Source organism: Scylla paramamosain, chromosome 20 (genome assembly GCF_035594125.1).
Source record: "Scylla paramamosain isolate STU-SP2022 chromosome 20, ASM3559412v1, whole genome shotgun sequence".
Lineage (NCBI taxonomy): Eukaryota > Metazoa > Arthropoda > Malacostraca > Decapoda > Portunidae > Scylla > Scylla paramamosain.
This window is the reverse complement of record NC_087170.1, coordinates 13136640-13148647: the sequence shown is the minus strand read 5'-3', so window position 1 is coordinate 13148647 and position 12008 is coordinate 13136640. Positions and strand designations below refer to the sequence as shown.

The following is a 12008-nucleotide window of genomic DNA, read 5'->3' as shown; positions in this document are numbered from 1 at the left end:
GGGTTCGATTATGAGTACGATTATATTGCAATATCCTAACACACACACACACACAGGCAGGGGAGAGGAAGGAAAAAGAGGTAAGGGAGAGAGGGGTGACCCAGGCTCGGGGAGGAGGAGGGGGCAGAGAAGAGTAGGTTGGGGAGGGAAGTGGAGAGGGGTGACCTGTCTTGGAGAGGCGACACACACACACACACTATCTCTGTGATGAAAGACAGGGCAACACACACACACACACACACACACACACACAAAGAGAGAGAGAGAGAGAGAGAGAGAGAGACTTTGGGAAATGAAAGAAAATAAGAAGCAGTATATCTCTAGCAAACTGGAGATGGATGGATGGATGGAGTTGTTCTCTGTATGAGACAAAAAAAAAAGGTTTTTATTTTCACTTGTATTGAGATACATTTCCAAATTTACTCCAATATTTCACCTAAACAGGCTTTGATTCTTAACTAACAGAAAAAACCCACATTCTGCAGTATAACTGTGGAGTGTGTGCCCTACTGGGTCAGCTTGGCTCTTAGCTTGGTCAGGTCAGGCTTGAAGGTCATAGGTGGCCTCCCGCGAGTGCCCAGACCAGTGACAGCGAAGGTGCCGCCAGCTGAGGGCAAGGCAGCACGCTCCTCCTCGGTCATCTTGATGGTGCCAGAGGTGACGTACAGGGTGCCATAGTCCTTGCCGCCCCAGCACACCGAGGTGACACTCTTGGCTGGCACTGGCACACTCCTCACCACCTTCTGCTGCATTGGGTCCACACACACCACCTAGGGATGAGATGATTAGAATTATGAGCACCTGAGAGAGAGAGAGAGAGAGAGAGAGAGAGAGAGAGAGAGAGAGAGAGAGAGAGAGAGAGAATCAAGGGTGCTTACCTTGCTAGCAGAGAAGCAGGCGAGCCACAGATTGTCATCTTGGTCAATAGTCATCCCGTCAGGCACTCCTGTCAGCCCTGCAGTCTCAAAATCCAGCAGAACACGCTGTCCACCTGCCATGACAGACAGACCAGTACAGACCTGCCACACAAACCTGCTCACACACCTGACTGGGTTTCTTCATGAATCTAACAAGATTGAGTCAGGTAAGTCACGGATTAAGGTATCTTTCAGTACAGTTTTGTATCGTGTCTTCGTAGCTATGGTGACAACTTGGTAGGTTAATATCTATTTGCATCACTGTAACCAGTAATCTATAGTATGGGTAGCACACGAAACCCATATATGGATGGAAACATACCGGGTACAAATACAATAGGCAGAACTGAGTAGCATATAGGAAGTAGGTACAGAGATGAAAAGGGGAGAGTGGTGTGGGGCGCTTCACTTACTGACGGTTCCCTCGGCGTCGTCGTAATCGAAGTGGTAGACGCAGCGGTCGAAGGAGTCAGCAAAGTAAAAGTGTTTCTTGTCGCTGCTCCAAGCCATGCCATTTGAGAGCGTTGCCTGTGATAAGAATGGAAATTTTTTTAAAGTTGTGTAGAATTATTTATCAGGAACAGACTTATGAATGCTCTCTCTCTCTCTCTCTCTCTCTCTCTCTCTCTCTCTCTCTCTCTCTCTCTCTCTCTCTCTCTCTCTCTCATTAAAAATTGTCTACGTACTGCTCTTATGAATTTGCTTGCTCACTCATAAAGATGCTAAGCCTGCAATAAAATCACGTGTAAAGTAACCCTGAGTGATTCCCCCAGCGATATATGGAAATTCAATACAAAAAAAAAGGCTGCCACCTGCTGCCATATATTCAAACAAACGTATCCTCAAATCTCTCATCAGGGTTATTTTCAAAGGCCAGAAGATAATAAGTCAGGTTTTCACGGGTACTTGCCTGCAATAATTATGAAGAATCCTTATTAAACTATCACAAATATCATGAAAATATTGAAAAAACCTATGCTATCTCCGCAAGAACCTGTTGTCTCGGTAAAACGCCGAAACGTTTAAGAATATGGATCTAAATAGAAATGCAAGGTAACACTGAAGACGGAAAAACGTACATCCTTGGCCCAGGTGGTGAGGTCAAGCTGATTGTCGTACTTGTAGAGGAAGCACGACTTGGGGTTGATGGGATCCAGCTGGTCGTCTAATTTTGACATGGTACCTGAAGAAGAGAGCGAAAGACGGACAGCGGGTGAAAATTGAAGGAAAAGTTCATGTCCACAGGTCCATTTATGTCATCATCCTCGAATATATCTCGAAGCATGTTAATTTTCAAATCGTTCTTATAAAAATGCAGTACTTATATAACTAACTTTCTTGGATTTACTTGTGTAATTAAAAATAAAGATAAATTTAATGAGAGAGAGTGTGTGTGTGTGTGTGTGTTACGAGCACGAAGCACCCCAGTACTTCGAAACACCAAATCCGGGAACACCTGCATGAACACTCGCCGCCCGACCGCTCCTTGCTCCATCAACACAAGCACACCCACCTATCCACAGCCGTCCCTGAGGATCACACTTGGCGTCATTAAACTGGTAGTCGTTCGTGGCGTGGATGATCGTAGCCTTGGCAGTGTGGTCGTCCGGGTCTGATTCAGCCCAACGTACCACCGAGAGAGTGTTGCCGAGTCCCACCACCCACAGGTCCTCTTCCCCCTCCACCGGGATGGCCATGGTCACAACTACATCCTCCCTTACGCCATCTGCAGTTGCAAAGGGGACGGGTAAGTTGCTGTCTAGTTTTGTTTTTATTGTCTTGGGCAAGCATCTGTCTATACGCCTTCCTTTCTTTGCCAATTGTCTTTCGTATTTTATCTTCATATTTTTGGGTAACAGGAAGCTCCAGGTTAAATATCTCAGGACTACTACTACTACTACTACTACTATTGATGTGTGTGTGTACTAGTGATGTATCGGATACTTACACTGGCACTCTGTCTCACTCTCATAAGCACTCACTCTCTCACTTAATCTTTCTCTTATTTTCATAATCTCTGTCACGCTTGTTTACCATGCATGCTGACTCTTGCTGTCACCTAAACACTCATGTTTACTCGTATTCTCACTACCCCCTCCTATCTACACCATTCTCTCTCTTTCAATCTCACCTCACTCACGTTTACTTTTCACTCATTCAGTCTCGATTACCCTCGTTCTCACTGAAACTCAGCCTACTTCAACTCACACACTGGTAACTCCTCTCTCTCTCTCTCTCCATTTGGCTTACATTTACACTCATCCTCACAAACTGTCAGTCTCCCTCACTCGTCCTTACATTGTGGCAGTGGTGTCATGTGATAATGAGTTGCCAGATGTCAGAGGATTATTAAGAATACCGAATACTTGAAGGAACATGCAATTTATTGTGTTAAGGGCTTTATAGTACCGTGAACTATATGTTATTTTATTACTTTTAGAAAGAATATTGCATAGAAGGTAGGTCAACTGTGTTTGAGTTGCCAAGAATATGATGTAAATCAGTAGCAGTGTTCAGTACACACACACACACACACTCCCACCACGTGACTATTCTGGCAACAGTGAATAAGACATAGGCAACACCTGCGTTTCTTTAACGCGGAGGTGGAGCTTTTGTTATCTAAAAAAAAAACGCGGTTGCGGTTATTGATGTGGATCTTTCACGGCTGAAATAAAAAAAAAAACACGGATGCGGATTGTAATGCAGATATTATTTTCACAGCGGAGGCTCCGCAGAGGCCGAGGCGGATATCCCATACATCACTATGAAAAAAGTGTGTACTAATTAGCAGATTTGCTGAGTCACTACCAGCCACTCACTTTTCCTTCAGTGAAAGACACAGGATACGCAAAGATAGCGCTATCTTATTATCGAAAGACGTTTATCTTGTAACTGAAGGAGGTAACGAGTTCTGTTCCCAAGAAAAAAACTTCCTTGATTTACACACACACACACACACACACACACACACACACACACCGACCTTGAAAGATACCGTGAATTCGTAGCCTTGTCTTCATGTATTTGAAATTGCATGTCTCAGTAAATAATATTGACATCAAAGTTGAAGGAATCAGTAAAAAGATGATAAAATTCATCACAGCGTCCATGTCACTAGTAAGTAATTAACTTCTGGCTGATTTATCATTGTCAAGGACTCATGTAAGAATAAATAAATAAATGTAACATGCTACTTTGTCGCTTCCAATAAGTTAATCAGAAGAGATATCTGGTAAAATTTACTTATCTATATAATAGTGTCTATTCATCAATTCATAACATTCAGACATTATATAATCTAGGTTTTCATACCAAGTTTTGATTTAACATTCTGACATTATGGATATTCTATCCTTTCCATGTTCAACATTTCCATACCAATATGGAGGTTTTGAGTCCTTCCCGAATTGAAGTAATGTTTTATGAGCGTCTTGTTCTTGACGTCCACCACGAGGAGAGCCTGCTGCTGCTCCACCCAGTGAGGCCCCTCGCCCAGCTCGAGGCACGGGAGGGGCAGCTGCTGCACACACTCACCCATCACACCTCACACGTCACACACTTGCTGCAGAATAACACAACGCCTGTAGAAAAAAAAAAGGATGGGTAACCGTATAGTTTCTTAGCTTGAACCGTATTCTCAAAGGTATCGCCGTCTAACGTACTTGACTAGACATTTTAACAGACTCAAGTGGTTTTTATTAGGGTTTTAAGGACGTATTTATGAATCCGGGAATCTGAGGACTTCTTGCCGCCCACCAAGGTGTTTTCTGCATTGTCACTTGGAAAAACATTCATGAGAACCTGACTAGGTGGTCTTTGAAAACAGCCCTTATGAAAACAAGCGATTACCCCGACTATATTTAACACCTTTAGTGGTAATTAGTGGGGATTTTACAGGGTGTTTTAAGTAATTGTTGTATTCAAGCGATATTAGTAATTCACCCCCCCTCCTGCATTACCCCCCGCCATGCTTGTGTATTGTTGCCATGCAGTTAATTGAGTGCATGCATGCTAAACCTTTAAACTTGCACTAGATTTGATTACAGGGGGAAGTGAAACAGCAGATTTGTTTATTATCTCGGTTTGTCTATCCATCTGAAGTTTAAAGCACTCAGTGTACGTAGGTATACATATTAAAATAACCTTAATTCCTCCCTTGTTGCTCTTCACACTAACGCTAGATTTTCTTACTGAGGGAAATAGAATAGTATACCGTTGTCTCTGTTTGTCTGTATGAAGTTTTAATACGTAACTGTGTAACTTACGGTGCGTCTCTGTGGCGTATGTGGTGTGTCCTAGCTTGACTGCGACCAGCCCAGTACTGCGTGGTTGAAAGCACTTTCAGTTCCTTATCTTTCAACGAGAGAGCAATCATTGTCCTGCATGCACTATATTATATATTGTCCCATAGTAATTCAGTAGTATAATGTACTGTACGCAGAGGCTTAACCAGACTAATGAAATTACTCAGTATTCTAGTTAAGGTGAAAAATGTAACTTAATTGAGAGAGAGAGAGAGAGAGAGAGAGAGAGAGAGAGAGAGAGAGAGAGAGAGAGAGAGAGAGAGAGAGAGAGAGAGAGAGAGAGAGATTAATGAAAAAATGTAATAATGAAAGAGATAATAATGAGAAGGATAACGAGGGCAGGGAACGAGGGGAGGGAGGGAGGGAGGAGCTATATATAGCTATATAGAGGGAGGTGGAGGAGGCGGAGGGGAGGGGAGGGGAGGGGAGGGAAGGCTGGAACAAGGTAACTATGATTTGGAAACAAATAGAATAGGAGGAGTAGGAACTATAGGAGTGTGAGGAGGGCAAACTTCAAACTGCCACGTCGGTCGCTTCCAAGACTTGTGCGTGAAAGCATGTATAGCTTCACAGGAAAGTGTATTTGAAGGTGAGGTCAATTAAGACAGATGCAATAATTTTGCTTTTACGCATTTTCTACTAGGTGAATCGTAGGTAATTTGTTAACCATTAATTTGTTGTATATTATTGTTGGTTATTTGCTAGTTACGTTTCTGTTCTTGGATAGAATAACTGCAATGGATAGATCCATTGCAGTTATTTATTCGGCCATCATTTTCATTGGAAAGTAAAATTGTGGTATTTGAATGTACCAGTCTCGTTCCCAAAGACTCATTTCTGCAAGGATGCTCCCACAGACATGAATATAAACCAGTATGAGTCGTAAGAACGTAAATCTATAACTTGAAAATAAGCGTGGTGTAACATTGCAAGAGAAAATAGTTACCCCTGCGATCTCTATAATAAAGGAAATTACATTACAACCCAGAAAAAAATGCATGTAATAAATGTAATAAATTTAACGGAACGTAAAAAAAAAAGAAAATCAATTTAATATAAGAAGTTTAGAGTATTGAAATTGGAAAGTTACAGCCGGCGGTCTCTGTGGTAAACAAAAGACAGACATTGCAGTAACCCTCGTGTGGCGAGCAGATTGTGAGCCGAGGAGCCGCTGTGCTGAGGCGTGGTGAGGCGTGAGGCGGCCAGGGTGAGGCACACCAGGGAGGGAGGCACATATCAGGTCACCACCTCCTGACCTGACCTCAACCACCATCGCCCGTCAGGTAACATTTTAACATCCCACTACCTTGAGATTTACTAACACTGCATTGCCGGGGGTGTGATGAAGCGTATTGTATTGGTTCAGATTTGACTAACATTATCTTGACATATAACAGTGTTGCGTATTAGTTACTCTCTAAATTGGCTGGGGCTGTAGTACCGTGTGCCCGGTGTTAGGTGTAGGCTGGTTGTTGGGTGTAGATCGGGTGTCGGGTGTAGGAACTTTAGATTCTAAGGTTCAATGCATGAGAAAACAATGGAAGTATTGGTAAATTTATAGTTTAAGCCAATGTCCCCAATCTCTACCCACGGCCCACGGCGTTATTATTAATTTCCGACAAGTAGTGTGATCATTAGAAATGATGTGAATAGTGAGAAGAACAAAATGAGGTAGGTTATTACCACGTAGTGTGTAATGGCTTAAACTATAATAAAACCGAAGTATTTCTTAATGGCATCTTGTGTATTACCCATTGCAGCCTTCACAACATGTTCTTTCTGTTTTGCTCCCGTGGCAGGTAAGATGCTCTCACTGTTCTTTGGGTTTTCTCCTCCATGGTGTGGTTAGTCTCACTGGGGTGAACTGATTTGATCACATGTTTCTTTTACATTCTTACTGCACAGAGTTAAGTAACAGCACTGTTCTTCCACCCAGCAGCTGTGTCTGAGCACAGAACACACACAGCATGGCTCCTCCAGTAAGTATAATGAGCCAGGTGACTGCTCTGCCTTCACACAGACTCATGCATCTTTGTCCTCTAAGCTTGGGCACTCAAGCACTTCTGGGGATAATTACTTGCAAAACTGATATAGCAAATACTTAGTAATTTTGCCAAGAATCTGTTTAGGTGACAGCAGAATGTTATGTCATGTGGCAAAGAAGAGCTTTTGTGGCTTGGTCTTTTGCCTCCCATGACTAATTTTGCCTCACCGAGAAGCTGCTGCCCTTACCAGAATGCTATGTTAGAATGCCTAACCAGAATCTATCTGTATCACCTTAATTTTATAAAACTGTTACTTATGTTTCTTGTATGTTGGTTCTGAAATGTGGCAGTGAAACCCCATGACTGATATATTTCTTGGTTTTTGGATATAGCTGTGCATGTGATTTCCTAACTGTACTACTTGACCTGGGCCTGTTGTTTATTGCACTTGTTTTGCAGCTCAACAGGTCAGGTCAGATTTATTGGAATTTTTTTGTTAGATTTTTTTTAGTACTGTAAAATAATTTGCATAATAATATACATTTTATTGGTATTATGTGGTAGATGGACAGTGTCTGCTAGATTCATGTAATAATGATGATAAAGAAAATTGCCATGCTAAACTTTTGTTTTGTAAAGTTGAAAAATGTCAGTTCTTTTTGCATTTGATTCATATTTTTACTACACACATTCAATCAAGTTTAATAATTTTTGCACTTAAAAATCTTTGAAGATTACACAACTCTGCCATATATTCATTTTGGGTAAATGTGCACTTTGGTCCAGTATACCTGAATCATTACATTTTTCATAAATTATGAAAGTTTAGATACTGTCTGAAATTATGATATTTTGCAGTACTTTTTGTGCTTTAGATCAACAAAATGACTCTCCGATCTATGACAGTTTGGGCTTCCTTATTGCGTGGAAATAACTATTTTGATTTAAGTAGTGTAGATCAGACAAATAATTTTTAAGAAAACTATTGTATGCATTATTTGAGAGTAGTCTTGAGCAAATATTTATAACCAGACACTTTGTTAGCTGTTGCCATCCTCTTCCCATAATAGCTAAGCATGTTGCTACATTTTTCCCATTCAGAATTACATAACCTTAATGCAAATGTTGGCCACTTATATAAATGCTTCTGTTTTGATATATGAACATGCAACTTTGTGGTATTACACCATGTAGTCTGTCTCATGATGTTAGTGTTATGGATATGTGGACCCTATTTGGTGATGAGATGTAGCAATGTGTAGTGATGAATAGATGTGTGGGTGATGTGTAGGGGTGAGGTGCAAGATGATTATGGTGATGATGGTGTGGATCTTGTGTGGAGACCAGCTGTAACAAGGTGTGGTGGTGATTCTGTACAATAATTGTTTGATTTGTGTGTGGATGAGATCAGATCTACACAAGGGTGATTTTGTACAGCTAAGGTTCACCACATATTGTGGTAACCAGAACTTTTCTTGTTACAACAAGTCCTGTTGCTTATCATCACTCAGTCATTATTATATCAGTGTGGCTGTTATGTAAATGTAAAGGTAGTTGTTTTCTTTTTCTATTAGCAATAATGTGATTTAGAATTTGCATGCATTTGACTGCCTTTAGTGTATTTTATTAAATCATAAAGATCACTTATTGAAAACAAGAAAATCTTTAAGCATCCATTGCTTTTGTTGCATTTAAGGCAGTGTTAGTGTGGATGTGTTTGTGTTCAGTGTGACTGTCATGTGTTAGTACAAGTGTGTCATTGCTGCTGTACATTTTCTAGGACACCCCCAAGCGACGTGGAAGAAAGCGGTCAAAGCGAAGGGCAGCATCAAGTGGGGCGCGGCACACATCCCTGTCTGAGGAACCTCGGCCAGCCACGCTGCCCAGCTCCCCTGCAGGAGGGAAGAAGGGGCCTGGTGCCCTACTCAAGAAGGCAGGCAACAAGGGCCAGGCCAATACTGTGGTGCTACAGCAGAACTGTACCATAGACACAATGCCACAAAAGGAAAACAAGCTGGACAACCTGTGCAATCTGTTGGAGAATATTATCCTTCAGCATGGCAGAGAGGCACCCACACCTGGCCAGAAGCCTGCAAAGGTTGATGGAGCCACAGCACTGCCACCACCAAGGGCTGGCACACAGAATGCTGTGCCCTCCACCAGTGGTGGGTTGCCGGCCTCCCTGCACTCTGCACTGGAGGCTGGGAAAGATCTGAGTAAAGAGGAACTGGAGAGGGAAAGGAAAGCTCGCAAAGAAGCAAAGAAAGCAAGGAAGAAAGGACCTGGGAAGGAGAATGTTGAGGAGAGGAAGGAAACTCAGAATAGTGGGCAAGGCAGTGCACCAACAACAACAGTGAAAGGATCACCAGTAAAAGGGGCACCAACAACACCAGTGAAAGGGGCACCAACAACACCAGTGAAAGGAGCACCAACAAGACCAGTGAAAGGAGCACCAACAACACCAGTGAAAGGAGCACCAACAACACCAGTGAAAGGAGCACCAACAACACCAGTGAAAGGAGCACCAACAACACCAGTGAAAGGAGCACCAACAACACCAGTGAAAGGGGCAGCAGCACCAGCAATACCAGTGAAAGGAGCAGCGGCAGCAGCAACACCAGTGAAAGGAGCAGTAGCAAAACCAGTGAAAGTAGCAGCAGCAAAATCAGCAACAGCAGGAGCAGCAGTCCCCAGCAGTATCCTTGTAGTGGACTTGAGGTATGGCAAGGAGTCCTCTGAGCAAGCCGGAGTAGAAGTAGCCAAACCAGCAGGCCAGGACAGTACGGCGGGGAAATCAAAAGCAGACCTGCGCAGGGAAAGGCGGGAGAAGCAGGAGGCACAGAGACAGGCCAAGCTAGCCCTTAAGGAACAGCAGGAGGAGCAGAAGAAGCAGAAGGACAAGCAGGTTGTGATGGAGAAAGCAAAGGCTTCCAGTAAAGCCAAGGCAACAGGGGAGGGCACCAGGAAGGCCAGGGTGAGGAGGGCCAGCAGCAGGGGGAGCAGTGAGAGGAAGGTTCCCCTGTTGGGCCATCTTCCCCAGTACTCCCCCAACCCACCACCACACCAGGTCAACAGTGACTCCATCCACCCAGCTGTGCTCACTGTCGGACTGAAAATGAAGGTTAGCCTCTCTTTGTATCTGAAATAGTAGGTGTGTGTGTGTGTGTGTGTGTGTGTGTGTGTGTGTGTGTGTGTGTGTGTAACCTTCATCTTCCTGCTGCAGTACGGGGTGGTGGAGGGAGCCACAGCACGTGTCATCTCTATGCTAGCAGCCTTGAAGCTGTTCATCAGTGACTACCGCACCCCTGAGTCCTGTGACCTCTCCAGGGACATGGCAGACAAGCTCAAGCCCAATGTTGACTTCTTGCATGCCTGTCGTCCACATGCCATTGCCATGGACAATGCTATTAGGTAAGGGGAACTGTGAGCTGGGTGTGCTGAGGGGAAGTTTACTGTGATTTTTTATTTGTTCTTTATATATTACAGTCTTAGGAATAGTCTCAAACTGGTACTGGAATCACTTCTTAATCAATCATCCATCCATTCCCCAGGTCGGTGAAGCACAAAATTAACAGTATTGACCCACTGACTCCTGAGGCTCAAGCCAAGGATGAACTGCGTGGTGCAATTGACGAGTTTGTAGGGGAGAACATCATCCTCGCCAGCAGCACAATTGCCACACATGCCACCACCCTCATTCACGATGATGTCCTCCTCACCTTTGGATAGTGAGTGCTTTGCTTCTTGAAATGCTGTCTGCTGGTGCTTCTTGATCATTTCTTTCCTGTCTAGAATTTAGATACCCATTCCTGTGATTTTTGGACTCTTCTCTTACCTTTATCATACATTTAATAACATAAGAAGCAGTCAGTAACTTCTTGTTCCTTGTCAGCTCTGCCCTGGTGTGTGATGTGGTGGAGGCGGTGGTGAAGGAAGGTGGCAAGGTGAGTGTGGTGGTGGCAGACTACCCACACCCACCCTCAGGTGCTGCCATGGTGCAACGTCTTGACCGTCTTGGGGTTCCCACCTACTACAGGCTTGTCACAGACCTCTCACACATTATGTCTAAGGTTAGCTTTCTTCTCCCTTTTGTTTAGTTGGTTGTTTGTTAATGAAAATGCAAATGGTTGTAGTAAGAGAAAAAAGGGTTTCTGATGAGTTGAATTGAGTTCTGATGTCAAGAATTTAGTACTTTCTCTCAAGTAGAAAGTTTGTTCTTCATAATAAGGAAAGAAAACTTCCTAATATCATGAAATTACTTATAATGTAAGAATTTTTCAGTTAAATTAAAAGTTTAAACCTTAAGGATTACAAATTGGTAGGGTTGATTTGTTGGATGTTGTCTAACTTGTCTTTGTTTGGCAGGTGACGAAGGTGGTGGTGGAGGCGGAGGCGGTCATGATGAACGGTGCAGTGCAAGCCATGTGTGGCACGGCTTGTTTGGCGCTTGCTGCTGCCACGCATCACAAACCCTTCATAGTTCTCTGCCAGACCTACAAGTTTTGCAACATTGACTTGACTGACTCTCTAGTGATGAATGAGTTGGGTGAGTGAGCTTGCTGCTGCTGCTGCTGCTGTTGCTACTCTCAGGCTTATTGCACATCTTCATTAGATGAAACTGTGTCCTAGTGTAAGAGGAGAGGGATAAACTTTTGTGGAGTACATATCTCCACATTAGAATAAAGAGATATTCTTTTTAATTAAAGATAGAGAAGAACAAGGATGACTTCATTTGTGTATGTTTGATAGGAGGTTGGAGGAAAAGAAAGATGTTCTAACCATCCCATTTTGTCATGACA

The 12008-nt window shown here is 43.2% G+C and overlaps 2 protein-coding genes across 6 annotated transcripts in view; one reads left to right on the top strand and one right to left on the bottom strand.

Moving 5' to 3' along the window:
- Window positions 1-358: 358 nt before the first annotated feature.
- On the bottom strand, window positions 359-5335 carry LOC135110361 (regucalcin-like). 2 transcript variants are annotated; one of them, XM_064022620.1, is made up of 7 exons: window positions 5186-5335; window positions 4299-4482; window positions 2431-2643; window positions 1997-2100; window positions 1331-1445; window positions 879-991; window positions 359-770 (listed from the first exon to the last, which is right to left on the bottom strand). In XM_064022620.1, the coding sequence occupies exons 2-7, from the start codon at window positions 4456-4458 to the stop codon at window positions 507-509; spliced, it is 969 nt and encodes a 322-aa protein (XP_063878690.1). In that variant the 5' UTR covers window positions 4459-4482; window positions 5186-5335; the 3' UTR covers window positions 359-506. The 2 variants fall into 2 exon arrangements, with proteins under 2 accessions (XP_063878690.1, XP_063878689.1); XM_064022619.1 differs by having other exon boundaries at window positions 4299-4501; window positions 5186-5331.
- Window positions 2523-12008, top strand: part of LOC135110358 (translation initiation factor eIF2B subunit delta-like) — an 11344-nt gene continuing 1858 nt past the window's right edge. Inside the window, exons 1-8 of one of the 4 annotated variants that reach the window (XM_064022614.1) lie at window positions 2523-2664; window positions 6377-6507; window positions 7164-7203; window positions 8990-10330; window positions 10433-10620; window positions 10761-10937; window positions 11102-11279; window positions 11575-11755. In XM_064022614.1, coding sequence (XP_063878684.1) covers window positions 7192-7203; window positions 8990-10330; window positions 10433-10620; window positions 10761-10937; window positions 11102-11279; window positions 11575-11755 — 2077 coding nt within the window. In that variant the 5' untranslated portion in view covers window positions 2523-2664; window positions 6377-6507; window positions 7164-7191. Of the gene's footprint in view, window positions 2665-6316; window positions 6508-7160; window positions 7204-8989; window positions 10331-10432; window positions 10621-10760; window positions 10938-11101; window positions 11280-11574; window positions 11756-12008 lie in introns of those variants that run through there. The other 3 variants (XR_010273214.1, XM_064022615.1, XM_064022616.1) reach the window with 3 other exon arrangements.